General features: G+C 40.5%; 1 protein-coding gene across 8 annotated transcripts in view; it reads left to right on the top strand.

Moving 5' to 3' along the window:
* The window catches only part of wscd2 (WSC domain containing 2), a 31,123-nt gene extending 7,786 nt beyond the window's left edge, over window positions 1-23,337 (top strand). For all 8 annotated transcript variants that reach the window (XM_029510569.1, XM_029510570.1, XM_029510576.1 and 5 more), the window contains 8 exons: window positions 9,804-10,662; window positions 13,194-13,308; window positions 14,887-15,071; window positions 17,110-17,231; window positions 17,324-17,498; window positions 18,248-18,412; window positions 18,498-18,698; window positions 21,541-23,337. In XM_029510569.1, the coding sequence (XP_029366429.1) occupies window positions 10,272-10,662; window positions 13,194-13,308; window positions 14,887-15,071; window positions 17,110-17,231; window positions 17,324-17,498; window positions 18,248-18,412; window positions 18,498-18,698; window positions 21,541-21,893 (1,707 nt within the window). In that variant the 5' untranslated portion in view covers window positions 9,804-10,271 and the 3' untranslated portion in view covers window positions 21,894-23,337. The remainder of the gene's footprint in view (window positions 1-9,803; window positions 10,663-13,193; window positions 13,309-14,886; window positions 15,072-17,109; window positions 17,232-17,323; window positions 17,499-18,247; window positions 18,413-18,497; window positions 18,699-21,540) is intronic.
* Window positions 23,338-24,218: the final 881 nt, after the last annotated feature.

Genomic DNA, 24,218 nt, shown 5'->3' with positions numbered 1-24,218 from the left:
CTTTTTATCAAAATAAAATGAAAGCAGCAAGTCTGTGATTTTGGTCCACACTCATTTCTGATCATGTTCATTATGCTATACTTGTTGCATTGCTTCGCTGCAGGTTGTGAAACTCTTTGAACAACTCCACAAGATTTTAAGGGTTATATCTGTAGGCGCTGAAAGCATCATAGACTGCGCACTAACTATTAGAGAATATTGTTCCAGTAGGATAAAGGAAAAAAGAAGTATATGTGGTGGCTCAAAACACATTGTTCTTATTGTTATTCTGGCTGGTTTCTCTTCATTTGACTGTCTACCAATTGAAATCTGGTGAGGAACAAGGCTAAAAAGGTTCATTTTCAACTGCTTTGCTTTTACAAAAGATTTCCGGTGAGCATTTATAAAACTATCTCAATGTGGTTTGTTCTGTATTCCAGCAGAATTGCATCTAAAAAGGCCAAGTATGACAGAGTTCCACGATATTTTCTTTAATATCTGTTAGCTACCTGGACATAAAGCACCTCATAAACAGATGAACACAACTCCCCACAAACTCCATATGAGTTCCACATTAAGCAGCTGCAACGCTTAATTCTGCTTGATAGTAGCATAATATCATCTATATGACAGAGATTGCTGCAGAGTGCAGTGCTGCAAACTCAAACTGAAAAAATTTTTTTCATTCTGTTTGATTGATTGATTGATTTATTTTTTTCACCCGCAGTGATTAATTGGAGAAGTTTGATTTGTTTACTGTTTTTCTGAAATACACAGAAGACTTGATACATTTATTGAATGCCCACTGTTAACTGTGTGTCATGCTGAGACAGCAGCCTGCAGTCTGAAGATCTTCTATTGTCTGAAGTGATCCCAACATGCGGTGCTGTGATCATCCCTTTACTCCAGACAACATCTTCAGTAGCCCCTATAATCCCAGTTTTGTTGCAGATTTTACAGAGTTTGCATGGATATACAATACGCTGGTCAAAATTTCAAATGTAACTCAGAGCTAAAAATTGATTCATATTGGTACTAAAAGGAGAAAGGAAAAGACCAGGAAGAGGGAAGTGAGAAATGCTGTTCACTTCCAGTGCCGCCATGTCTTCAGTGCTTCAGAAACCAGGTTTAGCTTATATTAAATAACACATTGTGTGAGTAATTCCAGATTGACCTATGATTCATAATTTTACTTTAAAAAAATAACAGTCTCTTTCTGCGTGGGGTCAGAGTGAAGGGTTAGCCGCAGAGAAACAATGCTGGAGGACTCTGCTTCTTCCTGAAGGACACTTGAGCAGAGTGGGCACTCGCTAAAACAGGAGCCTGAATTCATATCTTGCAGCAGCCTCACACTGCACCCGCTAGCGCTCAGCTGTTTTCTTTGCTTCCTCTGTCCAGCAGGCCACAAGGAGCAGCTGTGTCAACATCTTATCTAAGAAAAAGTTCCAACGCTGAGTGTACGTGACGATGAAAGGGTAGCAGAGATGCTTCTTTTCGGCAGTTTATTTAATGATTTGGTCTGTTTACATAATTTCACTGCTGGATAGAAATATTTATGGGATCCTGATCTGTGTGTCATGGTTTTAAAGGACAGTTCAACATTTAGGGAAGCACATTTTGGGTGTAGGACAATAAGTAACCTTTTTTTCACATTTATGAGGCGTGTGTTTTCACTGCGGTTTTTAACACCAGGATATACACATGTCCATCGATAGAACATTACTTGATTTAATAAAACGGCTTTGAGTCTGAATATAGAATTACGCTATGGTAAGCTTCACTTAGCCTAAAGATGGAGGGAAGGGAAGAAGCCCACAAATCTCATTTTAATGTTTAAACTAACAGCACATGTAAAGATCAATTACCACTTTCTTACACACACATAATTGTACAAACAGAGGTTTGCTTTGTGCTATTTCTGTATTAGCAACAGCGAGACTTTCTGACTTTGCTGAACTTTCTGGAATCACATCACAGTGAGATTGTCAGGATTGTTGCAACCTTTTGTGCTAACTGACTGTCTGCCAACCTGCTCAATAGCCAAAGGAGTGCTGGAAACAGGAAATAGCCACATCCACATTTTACGCAACCCATAACCACAAATTGCCATTTCTATTAGAGTTTGAATTGAACAGATGAGACAGCAATGGTGCCTTCCTCAAATCGCTTGCTAGGTTTTGGCAAGTAAATGTAATTACCAAATGCTCAAATATTTCTTTGGATGGAAAATATTGAAGGTCACTGCTCAAGTACTCGTCATCTGCCTTGTGTGTAACTTCACGTTGGTCACGTTATCGGTTCTCACGTGAAGACTGCAGAATAAAATCATCTTTCCTCTAGTTTCCTACTTTATAAATAGTAAATACTGAGTCACATTGGTGTTAGATGTGTTAGATTGTCAATGGTTCCAAACACCAACTCTTTGGTGGTGCTGTGGTTCTCACTGTCCAACATGGAAAAACAATGTGTTTTGTTCTCAGTTAATAAATAACTGTATTTCTTAGCTGCATGTAGTTAGATCTATTCATCTGGGTTGTAGAGTTGAACTTAATGATGTGCTGTTGAAAATTGACCCAAGCTCCATGCAGAGGCCTTTCCTATTCCGTCACCCCCCCACCCCCTCCTTCCCACCCACCAAGAATTAGCTCACACCCTTTGCAATCCCTTTCTTATGTCTATTCGAGCAAAGAGGCCTCAGATTCACAGATGAACCGAGCTAGGAGAATTCGCTTTTAATTAAAGTGCATAGATCTTCTGTGCTTACTGAAGGTGGGAGAGGAGAAGGGGAGAAAGCTCCTTTTCTCTTGGAAAAAAAAAAAAAACTGAACTGCAGATATTCTGTAAGGCTCTGAATGAAGAGCTTTGTTAAGGCTGGATAGTGGAAGACATCATCTGATCTGCCATTGACAACACCTCCCTGCTGCAGAATAATTACTTCTTTTATGAAGCCATTAGAGAGGACCAATTCAAGAGATTGTTTCTCAAATGTCCATGTATGAGGCCAACTGGGATCTGGGAGAAGCAGAAGCTGAGGGCGGCTCTAAAACTCCCTCAAAAGAATCTGGGATATTTCTCCGTTTGGAGCTTTGTGGTGCATCGCTAGTGCCAAGACTGTTTTTCCTGTTAGAATCAAAGGAATATTTTCAGCATTGCTCTTCACAAAAATTGTCGTGACTTTCTTTTCCAGTTCATTTTCATCCCCAGTCCTCAGATTTACAAAGAAACAAGTGCTGGAATTGTTTCTAATCCAGATTTCTTTCAGCCTGCCCTTTTGCCCATGCCTACTTTCGCTTTGCTGCTTTGTGTCCACATCCATAATGGAGCCATAAATCGTTTACTCACAACCATTTGTTGACTGTCAGATGTTTATCACTGTGTACTGGTGGAAATGTTTGTGATGACCAGTCAGTCTAATACAATGGTTAACGCTCGTGTACAGCAGTCAAAGATGAGGATTATTTAGACCCTTAATTTACCTCTTCTCTTTCAGAGTAAAAGGTCACCATTGAGTTTAATGGACCATGAAGTATTATCAGGATTACAATGAGCTTTTTCTCTGCCATCCTGGGCTTAATGTTTAAGCTTCATAGGTTGTGCTTAAAACCCTTTTTGTGATTGGTCTGTTCAGCCTCTCCAACTCCGAATGGTTTGGCTCTTGTAATTACCCCCCCCCCCCCCCCCATACAGGTAAACAGGGACATGTGCTCCTCCAAGTGTACGCAGCAGGACATTTTGGTGTAGAAATTAATTTTTTTTTCACGCTCACACTGTGTCTGGACCCACAATGTAATACCAGGCGAAGGTGGTTTCACCCTGGACAGGTCGCCAGTCCATCACAGGGCACACACACAGAGACAGACAGAGACCAACAACCCAATGCAATGCCAGGGTTTGTAAATGTGGATACTCCAATTTCTCAATAGCCAATATCTGTAAGAGGCTAATAATCCTGCACCTTCCGCATGGTCCTGTTGGTCATACTGATATATTGGCTGAGATTTTGTTTTCTCCAGATATGGCAGCCCGGAGTGACTGTAATAAAACTGCAGCTCAGCCTGCTGATAGGATCTGATGCAGAAGAGCTTGTGAACTTTAATGAAAAATTTGTATTAATGCTGTATGTGGTTACCTCATCTCAAGCTAATAAAAAGAATAGACTGACTCGAAAAGACCACCTGCATACAGTTATAGATCAATGCAGATAAGGATATGACATGTAGGTATGTAGCTTTCCTGCAGCTTTATTCAAATTGTCCAACCAAATCTTATTCCCTCACAACTAACAATTGTCTCCTCAGCTAGTGAAGGAATTCAGACTATGTAGAACCAATAATGTTCTGATTGTGTTGTTCTGTGTTGTATTGTCTTAGTTGGATTAGGAGTGTAAACCTCCATATATCACAATTTATACGGAAACTCGGGCTGTCAGATTTGGCTGTTTATGTGCTTAGATTTACAGACAGCGGTCGGGTTATTTTCCCAGAGCTGTCAGGGTTTCAGCCTGATGGTTCAACTAGAGCTTTATAGTACAACTGTTTTTGCAAATAGGCACACGCGCTACTGTTCACTCTTCCCCATATTCATTGCAATGCATTAGGGGTCTTATAAATGGAACTACGCAAGTAAGCGAAAAATGGAAAGTTACGCATTTGCATACATAGTTTGCCTCTTAGCAGGTTGTTACTGGGACATTACTTTCAGGATGACACATACCAAAACTCTAGTAACAGATAACTTTGTGATACATAGCAGACACTCAATGCACATAATTCAAATCTGTTTTTGGAAAGTTAATCATAGGGTATGTGAAGTGGCACTTTTAAGTGTCAACACTGAGGCGTGAGATGGAAGCTGCCTGTATTAAATGGTTCGTAGTTGCCTCGGTGGGTTTGCAGAGTGTATAATCAGGAGCAATTTGCGGCAAAAAGCTTATCAGGAGGTTTTATAAAGGCATTCTTAGATTCTTATAATCTGTCACTGTCACTGACTTTCATCCAGGCTTCTTTGCTGATGAGCTTTCGTTTAAGTAGCCACCAGCAATTAAGTGTATTGGGATATGAGCCAATCACTAATGTGGGCACACACTGAGATCAAACAGATTAAATTAAAATAGCTGACACAAAAATGGGAAGCCAGAACTGTTTCACATTCCCTGGTAACTTTTGCCAAAAACTAAGCAAAGAAAGCCGCTTTGGGAGTGTGAGTATTAAAGATAGTCATGCTCACATTTAGAGCTCTTAGGGACATCTGTTTCTATGAATTGGCGTTTAATGCCTCTGCGCTGAGTGAGCAATGTGGATGTTATATAAAGCAGCAAAAGTTTGGCATTTAACTCGTTTGTATGAGGTTTCTCTGTTTCATATGAAACAGCAGTTTCTCTTCTAGACTTCATTTGTCTCCCAAAACACTTTACCCTTGTCCGCCTGTTTAACTATTGTGGCATTTAGTAAAAACACTGTATGTATTAAAGCTTCCGTCACAGATACTCCCACAACTTGGCCATCTTCTGGTGGTCTTAAGTTTTCTGCTGGACCTGCAATGAGGCATATAGCAAGTTTCCTGATGATGGCGTGTAGCAGTCCGTTTAAACGTCAACACAAGCATGGCCTGAGATATCACACGGGGGAGGAATTTGATCTTTAGATATGATCTGATAAACATGGATAATGTGCACTGGCAGGTCAAACACACCAGGAGAGTGGAAAACCAAGCCCCAGGGTGAAGGGAGGGTCAGGGTTCCTGCGCCTGACGCTGTTAACTCCTCCGCTGCTGAATCGACGAGTCCAGTATTTTTACATAACGGGACTCCAAGTTGAATGTCTGTGAAGAACAAACAAAGAGGAGAGAAGATTTAGGTGTCGTGGTTTTCCACAAATGGCAGTGGTTCACCAGAGAACCTCTTCCTCCTGCCTCTGTTAGCGGCTCTTTCTGTCACGATAATGTGCGTTTCTTCTCACACTTAATGACTTTCAGGGCTGTTTTCACTTTGGACCAAACATATACTCACTGGCATTTCAAGTTATACAGCTGTGACAACACAGCAGGCGAACCTGTTTTAAACTACAGGAGGATACCACAACTGATGTACTTCAGCTGCTGTGATTTTCATCGGGGTGTTGGAAGTTGAGCAGTTAAAATACCCTCCCACGGTTTACTAAGAGCAAGGCATTTTGGCACTGAAAGAAAGAGGAATGGAAATTGAACAGATCTGGAAAAATAACAAAAGGGAATATTTTATTTGCTTCTTTCAAAACAAAACGTGCATCTAAAATATCCAGCCTCTAGATGTTGAAACATGAAACATGTATCTCAAAATATTATGCAAGGGGGGAAAAAAAACATGAAACATGTTTTGTTTTGGTTTTTTTTTCCCCCCTTGCATAATATTTTTGTTTTCCCGTCATACACATCTTTTGTTCATCAAGTTGTTGGCGAACTAGAACTAGACGGCACACAATCACAATGTTGAACGGCCACAGTTAACTGCTGTCTCACTCAATGGCACCCCCCGCCAGAAGGACAGAGGTCACAGAGTTGACCGCAGCTCTTGCTCAACCCTCTCCTGGTCAATGAGTCCCACAACAGTTATGAAGGATATTTATGGATTGACTCCTGGAGCCATTCTCCTGCTGCAAGAGCAGAGCTGGCTGTTGGCCTGCTCACCGAAGATTAACTTTGACGTTTCCTCTCCTAAATACACTCTGATTAAATATTTGCTGGCTCATTTATTATGAATGTGAGTTATTGGTCAGTCAGTGTGTTCGTGTGCGCTCCACCTGAGAAATGATCCCGGTCTCTGGTCTGTTGCATTTGCTCCTGGTTTTCTGTCTCTTCGCATAATTTTCTTTTGTCAAAAGAAAGTTATAGGTTCGATTCATGAAAGGCGGCTGTCCTGTTCTCCTTCAGCCTCCAGACAAAGAATGTCTTTCTCACTGTGGTCCAGACTGACCAGTTCAACTCTGCAAACAATAGTGCTTTTTGTTTTTTTTTGCTTTTTTTGCATGATCCTTCATAAGTGATAAAATCTGAAGTGGCTGATCTTAGGAAAACCACCCAGCAACTGGCCATCAAGCATCTGACCAACATGCACTGAGGTATAAATGCAACAGCTCATAAGTCTGGATAAATTCTCCACAATTCAAATGTAAAAAAAAAAGAAAGATCATAGTAACCATGAATACACAAAATTCTGCTGCGCATCATTATCTGTCGCTGTCCGGTCACTCTACTGTTACTATACCTGCTAGATATCATCACGTTGCCATTGCTGTTGTTGCCAGTCTTAGCCTTCAGCTCACCTGTACAAAAATACTTTCACAGAGCCAGAGTGTGAACCTTTTTTCTTTTTTACCTCATACAACACAGCTCTTGTTATTGTACCATGAGCAGAGCTCAATTTCATTTTCCTAACTGAGGTGATGTGAATTATTTAGACCACTAATTCCACTTTGTGTGGCGCTGTTGCATTTGAGGGAGGCAGAATAGGAAGGTGTCACAAGTACTGCATCCTTATCTCTCCATTTTGTTATCCACATGAAGTTGTTTACACAGAACATCAGCTCTGCTCGCTCGGTTTTAGCTATAGCTATAATCGTATGACCTGTGCCCACATTGTCTCGAACCAATGTTCTCTTGTTGGTTCATGCTCATGGCCTTCATCATAATGGGGACCACAACGCTTTTACAGGATACTGTTTTCCTCCAGTGCATTAAGAGAAAGCAGGACGTTGAAATATGCAGTTTTATCTTTCTGTTTAGACCCTGTAACCCTGTAAGCCAGATATGATTAAATTCCTCCAAGGCAAACAAATTATTCATTATGAAACAAACACTAGCCTGTTTCAGCGTTACTGTATTTCATTTGTCCTGAAATATGAATCATTTCCTCATTGGCAGAGATATAAAATACTGACACCGGGATGAAAAATTGTCATGGTTACAGACTGAGTGTGGGAGTCATTTCTCATGAATAATTTCTACAGCTGTTAAAAAAAAAAAAAGAAACTAATAAAATAATAACATGAAGCACATTCATATGAATCACTGTGGATTGGACGATGTTCATGTATGTATGAAAAGAGCAGTGAAATTCATTGATATCAAATCACAAACACTTGAAGGAACGGTTTGCTAAATTCATGAGTTTACTGATGGAGAAAACCAACCTGTATCTGTCAAATCTGATTAGTTTATTCTAATGAGCTGTGAAGGCACAACCTGTAGTTTATGCCTTCACAAAAGGAACAGTCAGGCCAGCCATTTGCCGCCTTTCCAGTCTGTCTGCTACAGCATGCTAACTGGATCCTATTCCAGGAGACACTGTCACTAAGAGATTTATATCATGACAGTGTTTTCCTCTTTATTTTTCATTTGTGATGTCTTGATGAATGAAACTCTTTCATGTCTTTTATGTTCTGCGTTTGAACCAACAAATCTCCTTTTCCTGGTTTTATATTCCCTTTGGTTTGTCAACAGCTTTATTTCTACCTTTGAGCACCTATTCATTCATTCATCTTCTACCGCTTATCTGTTTCCAGATTGCGGGTGGGGGGTACGTCCTGGATAGGTTGCCAGTCCATCACAGGGCCAACAAACAGAGACCAACAACCACTCACACTTATGAACAATTCAGAGTCACCAATCAACCTAAACGTAGATGCCTTTGAACGGTGGGAGGAAACCTATACAAGCACGGGGAGAACATGCAAACTGCACACAGAAAGCACCCAGGACTAGGAACTGAAACTGCGACCTTTTTGTTGTCGGGCAACAGCGCTAACCACTGTGCCGCCGTGCTGCATCACAGCATCTAATCTCTGTCAATTTGAAACTTCATTTGACCTGGGAAAACACTTTGGATTTGAATAAAGTGAAGAAAAACGCTGAATAATTTAAATGCAGTGAAAGACGTCAATAATGAAAACCATCGTTACAGGCATCTAAAACCACACAACTTGATACATAGGCTAAATTTTGAAAGGTCAGACAGGATAAGGATTGTCTTTATGCTCTGGGTGCTTGAGGTTGAAGCACATCAGCAAAATGTGATCAGTTTCTTTGCAAGGGTTGCAGACTGCAAAGAGAAAAGTAGATTGGGGAGCAGCGCCATTGAGGTTTCATGTAACAGTATTCTGCACATTTGTTCCAAGGCAGACTGGCAGTGTCTCCTTGAATGTTCTGGAAAGTTTCCTGACCCTGAGACGTGTTGCATTACCTTCTAATTGCAGCCCCCTGGTCTCATCCCACAACAGAGACTCCTTTCACAGAAGCTGCTGATAGTATAGAAAGTCTGGACTCAGACAGCCCAAGAGTAATGCATCCTATCACAGCGTTTCCCCGAGCTCTAACAGACACAATTCAAACAACCTCACACAGCCAACCACACTTATTATACACAATGTCAAGCTCTGACTTTGTTGAAGTTAATCAGCTGCGGCTGTTTGTGGTGCACAACAAAAGAAATAACTTCCAGATACTCAAAAGCATTTATTCTTATTTATTTTTTGATTATTTGTTTTTATTCTGCATATTTCTCTGTACTCCCATTAATAGGAATGTAGAGTACACAAGATGAAAAATTGGTTTCATAAGAAAGATTCATGCAACTATAATAGAAACCGGTCATATCATCATCACCAAAATAAAACGTTGATTTGTTTCAGATGAAATTTACTAGATGAGCATGAAGTTGGACACAGATTTTTTTGCAGAAGATACTGATTTCATCCATTTGTAACCAGCTCATGCTATCTTTAGTTTTCCATGTGTGATCAAGCTCACTCGAGTGTGCGTTTATTCTTCCTCTGTGTGTGTTTTTACTGCAGATGCAGATGGTGAGTCACGCCCTCTCTTTCCCAGATCGTCTCAGTGAATAGCTGGTCACACAAAGGTGAAAGGATCTCAGCTCAGCTGGTAAATAAAACCCTCCTCCTGCACAGCGTGGGAGAAAGTGACACAGCGGTGCTGGTGTGGCATCTCTATAGGCTGATAACTGGAGTGAAAGCGCTGTTGAAAGATCATCTTTCACTCACCTTGCATGCTGGAGCTCTGCAGCCGGGCTGGACTATCAGCAAAGCTGCAGAAGGACCCTCAGAAGACCCTCATAAGGACACAATCTGCATACATTAGCTGAAGTCATTTTATTGTGCGGATGGCCTTCATACAGGATTGAGAAACTTTAATTGACTTTCTTCATTTCAGCTGGTGCCCAGTGGGGCTGTTTGGTAGGAGCAGGCAGAACGGCTGTTCATTCTTCTGCTTTATGAGTTTTCATCACTGGCGGAAGTGCCAGCATGGCCAAGGCTCTGCTGAAGATACAGCGCTATTTCCGCAGGAAACCCGTCAGATTCTTTTCCCTCATTCTCCTCTACCTGACTGCTGGGAGCCTCGTCATCCTGCACTCTGGCTTTGTTGGGGACAGCAGCCCCAGAGGCCGAGGGCACCGGGATTCTGTGGCAGCTGCAGAGATGGGCAGCCGGACTTCATTGTCGGGTAGTCGGGGGCTTGGCATCATGAGTAGAGTGTTTAAGGAGACACGCAGGTCTGGCAGGAGGTACGGCCCTCCATGGATGAAAAAGGCTAGACAAGGGGGCCAGGAGACGGAGGGCAAGGGGGGAGACTACACCAGCAACTGGAACCGGGCGCTTAAAGGACGCAATGCCAAAGACATGGACGATGGAAGAGGTGGGTCAAATCGACGCTACAAACAGTACAATATCGTTGCAGTGGTGTTGTTTTGAACTTCAACATCTGAGATTTGTGGTCCTCTCGCGTATCTCAGAAGTCAAAATGAGTGGGTGAACTGTAAAGATAAAAGTATTGCTTAATACCTCGGCGCTTGTAAATCTGTGGAGTTTACATTAGTTTACACATCAGCCAACTAACTGGTTCCAGTTAAGAGAGTAGTCACAAGGGGAAAACTAAATGAATACATTTTACCCCGTAAAACTGAGCTTCTGCGTAAGTTATTATTGTAAAGACTATTTTGGCTAACACACCACCGATTTGGAAAGTAAAGTATATTAAATTAATTATGACACAAATGTTTTACCATTTAAACTTACTCACAGAGAAGCACCTTCTGTCTGTCATGTCATGTTATAAAATGACACACACACACACCAGACAGTGTTTACACATAAACTCACTTGTCTGTGTCCTCCTATTGATTCATAATATGTTTTGAGAATACCAGAAAGAGGATGACAACTGTGTGTCCAGTGCTGATAACACCGACCTTGAATGACACAAACGTGTCCTGCTTTTTCCTTCACATATGTAACATGATCATGAATTGGAAGATTGGAGGGTATCATTTACTCCTGCCTCACTTCTCATTTCCCGCTCTCCTCTTTTCTTTCCCCGTCAAATACTTTCTGCTCGCTGGATAAACCATAAATGATTAAAAGAACAAGATCAACAATGAATATTTCCAACATGTATTCAAAAAGACTTGTTCAACCAGAATTGTGTACTTCAGCAGCTTAACTCACCTGCTCATCTTCCCATGAAGATAATAGTGTTGAACAGAGAAGCAGCATGCCCCCATACTGAGTAGTTAATATATTAATTACTGATGCTTTAACATATTATTTGTGTACTAGTTATCTAAGTAATTGAGGCGGATTTGTTTGTATGAATTATAGTTTAGGTTCATCCCTTATCCCGAATTTTTATCTGAATTCTTAGTAAATTAGTAAAAGTGCAGTATTTACCCTCCAAATGCAATATATGGAGTATAGTGCTTGGTAAATGTTATTCAGCAGGGATAAACATCTGGTCTGGATAGTACATGAATGGTTTGGCAGTATTTGGTTATTCGTCCCTGACATCTTAGCATAGACCATGAACAGCGATAAATAGCTCCAGGATATCAGTGGAGCTCCACAGTGATTGGGTGGTTCGCTGCTGGTTTCCCTCCAGAGTGCAGTAAGACAACTGCCTTTAAGCATGAAACATGGGCCGAGCGTCAAAGGTCTTATAGCTTAAGACAAAAGCCTGGAGACCATCAAACCCACGTGAGCCTCCATACAGTGAAGTCTGTCCTCCTCCTTTCCTTTTCTGAAATACTGACCTCACGGGGCTGCAGCTAAACAGGGTGGTGGAGTAATTAAGAGCTTCAAAGCATTTATTAGCTCTCATATATCCAGCACCATTCATTATTCTGCAGTCTGAACCATATTCAGAAACGGTTAAGGAACCCCCCCCCCCCCCCCCCCGATCCCCGGTCCTCTCCCCTCTCCCTCCCTCACGCCTCTCACTGCAAATGCACTCATTCTCTCTGGCTCTGAATTTCAATTTGGTGTGAATATTGCAGCAAGTGTTGCAGACTGCAGCACAGGTTAGAAGCATGCAGAAAGAACATACCTGAAACCATGCTGACGTTGATTTTTCTCCTGATTCAGCAGGTGCAATGAGGCGAAAGGTTATGGGCTTGAATTATAAAACTAAACCAGCTAATATTAATATGAAGACGTTTAATGTATCTGCTGCTCTGCTGTTACCCTCACATCATGTTAAGAAGAAGCATGCTGTTAAATCAGCATTTCCCTTCATCATAAAGCAGATTACTTTCCAGCTCAACAATAGTTAGGAGGAAGATTATAGCTGAGTCCTGAGCTGAAATGCAGGCCTTTGGACCATAACAATTAAAGTAATGCAGGGGACTACACTGTCTGCTTCATCCATTTAGCTATTAACAGAGGCTCAGAGGGGTAATGGCACCGCACAGATGGCAGGAGGTTTGTTTGTTAAAGGTACAGTAGAGTGCATTCGGCTTTGTTGAACAGGGAGCAGTGTTTTAATGAGAGGTAAGGAGCTGGTGGAGGGCTGCTGTATCCCTCTGCAGAGGTTCACTGAGGCCCAACCCCCACCCACTTCTGAAAAATGCAGCGATGACTGCTACTACAGTTTCAGGCCACTAGAAGGGGATGTGTGTCTTTATAAATAAATAAAGCTTCTGCCCCAGTTTGGACTCATCGTGCTCTGTTACTACTAGCATTGTGTAGAGGGTGCTGTTACAGAGATCATTGTCTTCAGACACTTTCATGATCAGGAAGCTTGATTAAAAATAATTTTGACTTTTGTATAGTGACTTAATAGCCAATTATATCAGAAACTTACACATATGCTTTAGATATATATTTGCAGGAATTTTATTATTCAAAATTTCTCCCTGTATTCACCACTAATACATATTTTTTTCTCTTTTCCAGCAAAGTACATCGGCTGCTACATTGATGACACACAGAAAAGAGCACTGAGAGGAGTTTCCTTTTTTGACTACAAAAAAATGACAGTTTTCCGTTGCCAAGACAACTGTGCAGAAAGGTATGACAGCACCAAACAATGGAAGCACTAATAGATAGCCCTCCTTTTGTCAACTATCGGTGCCACAAACCTGATGGTGATTACAAGGTACCTCTTCATGTGTGGTGTTTTATAGAGGCAGAAATATGCAGGTTATTGCAGGATCAATTATTATTTTAGTCACAGCATCACCAACGCTTACCAACTGAAACACACTAAATGGCCTTTTGTGTAGAAACATTTGTCTACATATTTAAGTGTTCTTGTAATGTGGGGCTGGTTTTTCATAATCTGGGCTGTCTAGTTTCATTCATTCATTCATCTCTCTTCTACTACTTACCTGTTTCTGGGACCAGACTTAAGATTTCATATCACAGGGCCAAGTTTAAGGCCCACATCATGTCCTGGGATACTGGGCTTGAGTGCTGAATATTCATAAACATGTTTTCAATTAAATTACGTGCCCAGCCTGGCGCCTGGTCTGGATCCACCCTGGCATCCAGCACCTTTGAGTTGTTTTTGGTTCGCTTTGGAAACACCAACCATGAGCCGAGTCTTATCAGCTAACGTCACTAATCCCCTTCGGCTGAATGGGACCAACTATCTTTAACCGAGTCCCAGAAAACTTTTGGCAGGATTTGCCAGAAGAGTGCTGGTTATTTACATATCCAAGATTTGGGGATGACATCTTAACAGTCAGAGGAGAGTTTAACATTCGTGTACCTGCATAGATTTGACATCAAAAAGCAGACAGTATATCATTGTTTGGTTTTTGTAACTTCAGTGCCAGGTGTTGATTTCTGTATGAGGTTAAAGCATGAAAAGCAGTTGCTTTTATGTTTGCTTTTCAAAGCATTACCTCCATGCACCTCTCCCCCATTAGTCTACAGGTTCCACACAGACTGTCTGCTTCTCTGCACGACCTTAATATCTTCATTTCACTTCCTTTTTTTTTTTTTTCTCCCTCCCTGAGGAACACCAGGGATGGCTTTATCGAATGCATTGAATTACACACATCACTGATTTGCAGAGAGATGCTGGTTTCCATCTCCTTCCTTCCCTTGCCCCTTACAGCCTTCCTGCCTTCTGTCTCTTAGAGCTGTGGGTGAATCAAAACCAACAAACATGACACAAAGCAGCATGGATTTGATTGACAGGCTATGGGATTTGTGTGTGAGGAATGCGTTAGTGTCTAATTGCATCCAAAAGTCGTCCGAGGAGTGAAATCCTTCACGAAGAAATAGACAGGAGAGAAGAAGCCTCGTTTGATGGATTCAGTTTTCAAGACATTATACTCGTTTATAAAGCTCTGCCTCTCAGCATCACAGCATTTTGGAGTTCGCTCATCATCCACCACCAAAGAGAGGGAGATTTTATTTCAGTGTAATGTTTGTATGTATTTTCACGTTTGTCTCAACATCCTCTGTGCATCATTTGTGGATTTTTATTGATTACAGCTTATCCAATAGCCTAGAATGATAAACTGTATTGACCCATGAAGCATTAATATGCAAAATGGATGCTCAGGAAAACAATTTGAACCTCTCAGCTTTCCTTTATTAATGCTTCTCAATGATTTTTTTTTTCTCTCACCTTCAGAGGCTACATGTACGCAGGCCTGGAATTTGGTGCTGAGTGCTACTGTGGTCACAAGATCCAGGCGCCCAACACGACGGAGAGCGAATGCAACATGGAGTGTAAAGGCGAGAAGAGCAACCTGTGTGGAGGAGCCAACAGATTGTCCATCTACAGGCTGGAGCTGAGCCAGGAGTCAGCACGCCGCTGTGAGTCTGACGCTCAGCGATGGAAAAAAACAAAACATGCGACTCTTAAAAAAAAAAAAAAAAAAAGGGATTTTGAAATTTGAAACATTTCTTTAAATTTCATTTTAAAAGACTTTAAAAGGCTTTAAAAAAAAAAGTCAATGCAAAGATGTGAATCTATGTCTCTGTTTCGACAGAGATCATAGGACCAGTATTCACAGAAGCACAAAGATGCTGCTTTGAAACAAGCCTGGCTATTTTAGGGAAAATATTCTTTTGTGTTATTGGCACAGCTGGGAGAGGGCTGCTCAGTTGTGTTTACCTCTTTCCCCAGAGAGCTGTGCTACCTACGTAGCCCAGCCAGCCGTGGTCTGAATCCTGAACACTTGCTGCCTGACAAAAGGAAGACTAAAGTGAAACAAAAGACAAAATTACTGATTTGTAAAAATGGAAAAAAAATCTTTATGTCAAGGTAGTTAGTGAAATATTCTAAAAGCGCTCTGGACTTTCCCTTGATACTTTTGTTGCTGTGACATTTCACAAAGTCCCCAAGGTGATGTAACCAATATCTTCCCCTTCTTCCCTTTTCCTCATCTGTCTCCTAGTTCTTAAAAGAAATCTATTTCCATAGAAGGAGTGAAAGTTATTGTTGGCTCAAAATGGCTTAATTATCTTGTTTATCGTCTCAGCTTTTTGCTTTTTTTTCCATTTATCAGACTGCTGAGTCTGCTCATATTTGTGTCTTTAACTCTGACACCGATCTCTGTCATGTGAGTCCAGAACTGTACAGAGGAAATGTGGGCAGTGTGTTCACATGTAAGAGACCATTGTGCTCACATGACTGAATGCCTTTTGGTTGACTGCTGTACTAATCTTTAATAGCTATTATTCTGTATTTATTTCATCTGCCTCACTGCTGCTGCACAAGATTGCTTCCTACTCTGGAATGCACGTTTTATGTTTTGCTTTAATGATCTATCATTTCTGTCCCAAGTCCTTGTTTTGATATTTGATATTTGATATAGTTTGGTGCATTGTGCCATTGCAGTGTGATTAAGAAAGCTTTTCTATATGCAAGGGCAAAGAAGGGTAACACAAACAGGATGCACAGATGACGGACTTCGGGGGAATAAAAAAAAAAACATGGACATAAAAAATTCAACTTTTAGTTAAAAAAAAGGCAAAAAAAAAACAAAAAAAAAAAACATTAGACACGTAAACATCGCCAGAGCTCATTTACAAGGAGTATAACCTTAATTTAACTTTCTTGCTGACGTGCTGTTATTGGCAGTGTGAAACTAAATAAGGAACCCGCAGACACAAAAATATATTTGCATATTTTATTCAGCTATGCTTGAGCAAGCAAGCTCCCTTTATCTATCTGTCAGAGTTAAAGGCTTTAAGTGCCTGCTTCCTTTTCTTTGTTATTAAAAACAGTCTGCTGACAACAAGATAACTTCATGTATATGACAGCATGACTGACATGTTGAGAGCCTGAAATAAATGCGAAATGGATGTTTAGGTTCTCTTTAGCAGGGATTTAAAATAGAGGCTCTCAGCCTTCAAAGATGTGCTGCACTGTGAGAAATATTTCACTATGATGGAAAACCAGTTTTTCTTTTCTGTTGTGTGTGTTTTTTGTTTTTTGTTTTTTTTTTATTAATATTATTATTTTTAGAAGCCTGGAGGATGAAAACCAATTGGCTCCCCGTATTTCTGGGATCATGCTGTAGTGTACCTTCAGTAATAGCTAATGAGAAGTGGCTGAATTAACAAAAGACGAGCGAAACAACACTGTTGTGTTTCATGGTGTATCCATCAGACCGTAGAGAATAACTGAGGTCAAAGGTCATAATCACACCGCAGGGTTGTGAGTGCTGCTATGGGTTCAGTCCTCTGGCGGGTCAGGACCTCAGCGGGGGGGAGGAGAGTCCCAGTGGGATCTCTTCATCAGGGATCAGTGACTACAGGTCAAGTGGATGGAAGCAGTTTTCAGTAACTATAGTTTTTCTTTTTCCCTGTTGATGAATGACATGTTGGTTCCTTTTTGCTATTTCAGATGGCAGCGCCATTTTCAAGGGATGTTTTCACCGGCCGGACAATGTCACACTGGCACTTCCTTTCAGCGCAGTCATCCAAAACATGTCTGTGGACAAGTGTGTGGACATGTGCACAGAGAAGGTGAGGGAATTTTGGACTTGTGCGTTCATGCATTGTACATTTGTACTCGCGGGGGTGTTGTGTTGCAGTGTGTAAAGACAGCTGTATTTTAGGAGAAGTCGCTGGCGGTGCTGGCCGGACAACAATGTTATTGTGGCTTCCCGACACCGCTATTCTCCCTTCATGAGCTGGAGGACGAGGCCATGTGTCTCCATCGCTGCCAGGGGGAAGAGTTTGAGAGCTGCGGGAATGAGGAGTACTTTGTGGTTTACCAGACTCAGGTTCAAGGTGAAATTTGCCACCACAGGAACAAACATACTGTAACTAAACAACAAGCACACTAGGAAGCTGAAATCTGAGCCACTTCCTTTGTTCACAGAATAACATAAATTGAGTGGGACTGATATAAACCAAACCACCAGACCAATATCAGCAGTAACACAGAGGAAATACAAAGCTGGTTACCTACATATATTTCATGTATGTACCAGTTACTGCAGTATGGAACTATATTGTTATATAGTCATTTGATGAGTTTAAATTATTTTATAATTATTGTTATTATAATTTATTTTTATTTATTAATTCTTCAGCTAAGTTTGCTGTTTATAACTATAGTTTTCTCAAATTTACTGTTGCTTTCATCTTTAAGATTGATCAAAAAAATGGTTCTAATGAACTTCCTGAATCACAAGTCTTTCAAAACCAAATTTGACTTATCATCAATTTATCTATTTATTGGGCCACGCATCTCAACCAAGATTAATGTCATTGCAGTATGTGGGCCAAATGAAGAACAGTAATAGGTCAAACTAACCCACACGCAACACAAAATTCCACCATTACATGGCCACATCCCTGTTTGACCTTTTCTCTGATGTTTTGAAAGTTTTTCCTACCAAATATCAGTGTTTCAACACAGCATTTTAACATAGCAAGCAGGAAGTTACATGCTTTCAGTATGTGGAGCTCCCCTGCTGAATTTCTGTACATGCAACAAATCAATAACATAGCCTGCTGTAATTGTGCTTTTTCAGATAACCGCTGCATGGACCGACACTTCCTGCCCTCTCGTGCTAAGCAGCTGGTTGCCCTTGGCAGTTTCCCGGGAGCAGGCAACACTTGGGCACGCCACCTCATAGAACTCGCCACCGGCTTCTACACCGGCAGCTACTACTTTGATGGCTCCCTTTACAACAAAGGCAGGCCACAGTATTTATTTTTATTATGACTCACAAACATGCTAATATCATGTAGACTGAACATACTGCCATAATTGTTTCACAGGATTTAAAGGGGAGCGTGATCACTGGCGGAGTGGGAGGACGATCTGCATTAAGACACATGAGAGTGGCAGGAAGGAGATTGAAGCCTTTGACTCCAGCATCCTCATGATCCGAAACCCCTACAAGGCCCTGATGGCAGAATTTAACAGGAAATATGGTGGCCATATTGGGTTTGCCTCCCAGGCCCATTGGAGAGGGAAAGGTGAGTGAAGGAAGAGAGTGATTTATTTGTGTTTAACGTTGCCAGTGTGAATTATGGTAAATACAGTTTAATCTTAATCATCACACCAGGCAGCAGCATTTACAGTGAAACTCCACAGATACCCCCGAACACAAGCCATACAATGCAAAAGGAAAAAGAAGGCCTCTTCAGCTCTAGCTGGAAAATGAAATTGCTTCATTTGCGTCAGTGATAACGTGATAATATTTCTGTCCTTTTTCAATATTTAACCTGAAAATGGTCATGGCCAAAGGACTTACAGAGTGGTTTAGTGGCACAGAAACTGAGAAAACAGATCGAGGGCATTGAAGTGGTTTGAGGCTGTAAACATAGTTTAGCACAGCTTTTTTCATGGTGTATTCAGCACGCAAAACCATTTCCAGGGTACCAGGAACAGGAAGTATCTGGTTTGAGAAATGAGATATGAAACAAGTAAATCAGCCTCCCATCCTGCTGACATCATGAACTGTCAGCTGAGAGCAGCACAAGTAAACCTCCATCCAGAGAGCGGAGTGGCCTGCTAGGACAGTAAGCAACTATGAGCTCTCTGAAATATGATGGAGCTTTATATGTTAACAGAAGGATTTTAATTTTTACTCTGTATTTTACCGGCAGCCATTTGTCAATTCTTCTGTGGAGAAGGTTAAATGAGGGGATGGATAAAGCTCTCAACATTAAATATGACACCCGGAGCATAGAACCTTTTTACCTCGCCTTATTTTGGCCAACAAAATTAGGTCATAAAAATCTTCTGACCAGCAACCTTAAGCTGATTCTAGAAAATGAGCATTATCATCAAACCTGTGCTCAGCCTAATTCTGTAAGACAACTCTTAATGTAATGAATGAAAAAATGATTATCATTTGTCATATATCACAGTCGTCTTTGTCTTTGTTAGAAAGAGCATGAGGACGTCATTCACTGGCTCATTTCTGACTATTTGAAGAACTAATTACTAATTTTTTAGCAGTTTAGAATTGAAAAGGTCCAAAATTTCAAAATTGTCCTCCGTCGGCCTGTGGCGACAGAGTGATTGCGTGTACAGTGTTTGTGTTAGAGCATGCTTGTATGCCCAGTTAACTTCCTTTTAAGGTTATGCTGAATCGGTTAAAACTAATCTAAGGTTAATTTAATTCGGATGTAATATAATGCAATTTATTAAGACAATGCTGCGCACGGGGATGTTACACTTGTAATTATTTCACTTGTCCCTTTTTTTTTATCTATTTCACTGTGTGATTGATTTGGACATTATGATTTTGCAGCACTTCTACTTGTGCCTGCTTGATAGTTAAAAGTGTTGTAAAAATTGTATTTTTCATGACATAATGAGGCAAACTATTCAGTTATTTACAGATATTCTACAGCCCTTGCCCAGATTTCGTTATATATATTTTCTCTATATGTCCACCCACACAACCCATATGTCTCAGTTGCCATGGAAACTGATTTTGTCTCGTCCGTAAAAGGCCTCTTTGAGTTTCTGCAAGGTTTAATCGAATTTCCAGAGGCTAGAGAGTTGCCGACCCAGCAGTTGTCTCTCTTTGCGAAAACATCAGCACATTCGCCCTGCCATCACCCATGAATGTTTAATCCTTTTGTTGGGAGCGAAATAACGCGATGACATCAGTGCAGAGAAAGGCTTTTTGACAGCTGCCACTTCAAATACAGACAGAAGCTTTGGTCAGAGGCAGGGCGACATTGTGTATGGAGCCCCACATGCACATTTTGACGTGCTCACCTCCATAGAGGCAGACTGTGGGCGCTCGGATGATGTTACAGACACTGATGCCTTCCAGTGTGGCCCAATAAAATCAACTCAGGACCAAGTCTACGTTATTTTTGGGGGCATGCCATGTTGCTTTGGCATACACTGTTATTCTCCAGCATTATCTGGTGGATTTGGTTAAAGCACTTACATAAACCCTTTAGCTGGTTCTTCTGAAGTGAAACCCTGGCTAATAAAAACATAACCATCAAAAGCCCAGCATAAGCTGAACAGGATGTTGATGTTGTAGTCTTCTCACTTTAAGTTCTCCTTTCATTTCAACTCGTGTTAAGATTGAACGTGTGGTGACATAAGTTTCTCAATGTTTTCTCGATAGCTGATTGACCTTCTTAGATGCGGTATATAATATTCTGTTTGCTCAGGTGCCAAAATTGAGTTCATTCATTACTTTCTGAATCAGCACTGCAAAATCAGCAGGCTTTCAACTTTAACGACAACCTCTCTGAGCAGTAAAGGCATGCACTAATGCAGCACAGCTCCTGCCAGCCGCTGCGTTTATGGGCAAGTAGATTATCAGTGAGTAAAAAGTTGCAAGCAAAGGGTTTTTCAGGAGAGCCTCTGCAGCTGGACTGACAGCTGAGAATGTCCATTTAACCGTCCATTTCCAAATCGACTAAATGTAGCACTAGACCATTCAAAAGGAATGACCTCAGTGTTTGGTTGTCATGACTCTCACTTCTAAACATGTCAAACATGTTGTTTTCTTTATTATATATGTCCGGTTCTAGCAGCTGTTAATTTCAGTTGATAATATTAAGTAATAAAATGTTTTAAATAAATGAATAAAAGCAATTGGTAGAGTGGAGCCAAACCTTGTCAGAGTGGAAGTGACTTATTACTTATTACTTATACTTATTTATAGTTTTGCAACTAACCTTTTGCTTATTCTTTAGCGCACTCTTCAGTCTTCAGATTTCTCCAGCAAGACATATTTAGGGGTCGTGTGGTTGTTCTCATGTTTCAGTTTGCATTTGTTGAGGATTGTCACCTGTAAGTCTCTGTATGATCATTATTTCTTTCATTTTTTTCCTGCAGAATGGCCAGAGTTTGTGAAGAACTATGCCCCTTGGTGGGCTTCCCACACACTGGACTGGTTGAATTATGGGAAAAAGGTCCATGTGGTCCACTTTGAGGACCTGAAGAGGGACCTGTTCTCCCAGCTCAAGGGGATGGTCCAGTTTCTGGGTTTAAAAGTCTCTGAGGACCGCCTGCTATGTGTTGAGGGCCAGAAAGACGGAAACTTCAAGCGCTCTGGGCTGCGAAAACTTGAATATGACCCATATACGAGTGAAATGCGTGCAAACATAAATGAACTGATCAGAACAGTAGATGCTACCTTGAAAAAAAGGAACATGTCTGGAGTTCCAGAGGAATACATGCCAAGATGATACATGTGATCCCTTCACCTCATCGCTTGTTTGGAATTTCAACAGGTTCTGCATCATGTTTTGTAGGATTACATGACTAAAATATTTTTTCAAATTTTCTCTATTTTTCTGAAAAGTCATATAGTTTGAAGCTGTAGTGAGAAGGCAATGTCTTACCCTCTGCTTTTAATTTTATTATTCATCTCTTTGTTTTCAGCTTCATGCATGAATAGAAGACAGGTTTGAATGAAGAGGTTTGTTTTTCCTCTTGGGCTGGGTGAAAAGAACAAAAAGCACTTCTTATCCTGCGCTAAGCACATGTTGTGTAGGCATGTGCATATGCCTTAATGACAAGAAGGTACAATAGCTGTGACCACGAAGAAACAACTGTGCTGGGTGATTTTTCTTGCCAGCAAAGAAACACTTGACCCAAAAGCTAGAATACACAGTATATACAGTTCTGCACAGTGTTGTATCAGCTTATTGTGTGCAAAAGAGAAATATCTATTCTGAGAAGTCAAAACAGAATTTTCTGCTGCTATCACAGATACAGAAAAATGCTATTTTATATGCGAACTTCCTAAAACCTAGAAATGTAACCCGTTGAGGGAGAATGCAATACGCAGGCGCTAACTAGCTGATGATGATACTGTGTTTCCATGTTTTTGGAAGTTATTCAACTCACTGCAGGAGAAATCATTTTTGATGACGCGGTAAAAGAATGCAATTCTCAGATCCTCATATTCAAGAAGAGGAATAATCCGTCTTGAAGGCACTGACTCATGGAGAGAGGAGGATTCATCTCTACAGCATTTATATTCTTTAGTGTGCAATGGACATGTTGACTAATTTGGCTGTGAATATCTTTTCTTAACACTGGACTCAATGCAGAAATCCAAAAAGCACCCTGCTGTGCAACATTTTCCCCAAAGACAATTGAGAAATTAGGCGTTAAGTTCATGTAGAGACTGGTTACCTTTAGTAGTAGTGATCGTTATATATTTATTTGTAGTTAACCATACTGAATGTGAAAACTTTTTTTTTTTTTTTTTGGGTATTGCTTTGTAGTAAGGACAGCTATGGAACAGTTGATCATTTCATTTCTCTTCATAATTACAGTGCAGCACGTCCTATAAATTAACTCTATGTGCTATGCCATATGCATAATATAGACATAAATATAGACACACGCACAGTAGAACTGGTGATTAAGAGGCAGAATACATGAACTTTCCATTTTCAATATAATAAATATATTTTTATAGTGTGTGGGCTGACATCAAAGATATTTGTATTGCAATAAGCAACAGAAATTTTCCTTTCTATTTTTAACACATGCTTTAAACTTTTATTGGCTTTCACGTTCATTGAGAAGCTGACACTTTCTGAACGTTGGTGTTTGTTTGAATGTATTTTCTATGGAATGAATGTAATGTGGTAAGGCCCAATAAATGAGTGCATTGGATTGGCAGTAGCTATGGTCTACTCTTCTTACAAAATGAAATGACAAGTTAAAAGGTGGCGCATTTTTGAAGATCAAAGAAAATGCCGCTTTCCGCAGGCTCTTCTGCAAAATGTGTTAAGCCATACAATTGAATAAAGGAAGTATTTTAGCACTGAGATTCTTTAATTAAAGTATTATATACACTAACATAAATTGCTTCATGCTCCAGTTTGCATGCCTCAGTTTTCATGAAAATTAAACAACTACAAAACTATTATTTTGCAATGGTTAGGTTTAAGAGCTAGCTACATTTGGTTGCCAACATTCACATTGACTTCGCACTCTTGTTTAGCAGGTATGACGTTAACCATGTTCACCATCTCAGTTCGGCATGTTAACAGCTTAGAACTAGACATCTTGAACTGTGAACCAGGGTATTGGGCAAATCCATGAATCGATGAAGTGAGAAGTTCGATGAGAAGTTCTGATCACCTGATGAGTTTAGGCTCCAGCCTTCACTCTGCTTAGCTCTGTTTTGGTCTCAACCAACATCTGGCTATGAATCTGTTTATCTCTCCACTATAGTCTAACTTGTTATCTGTTGATTTAGCTCAAAAGCACCAGTAGATGACAAGAGATTAGTTACAAATAAATACTTTTTCAAAGAAGAGATTAGTTCATTTATTCAAGGAATATAACTGAATAACTGCTAATCAACGAGCTGGTTTTAATGGTTGCAGTTTCATTCCAGGAAGCAGGAACTGAAAATAAAGAGGTTTTGCACAAATTATATTTACTGTACAATTCTTAGAACATGTAGCATATCAAAATTACATGAAATAGTAAAACTGCTCATACTCATTTTGTGTTTGCTACAAAGATACATTCATGTCACAACATAA

Source organism: Echeneis naucrates, chromosome 9, assembly GCF_900963305.1.
Source record: "Echeneis naucrates chromosome 9, fEcheNa1.1, whole genome shotgun sequence".
Lineage (NCBI taxonomy): Eukaryota > Metazoa > Chordata > Actinopteri > Carangiformes > Echeneidae > Echeneis > Echeneis naucrates.
This window is presented reverse-complemented; position numbering and strand designations above follow the sequence as displayed.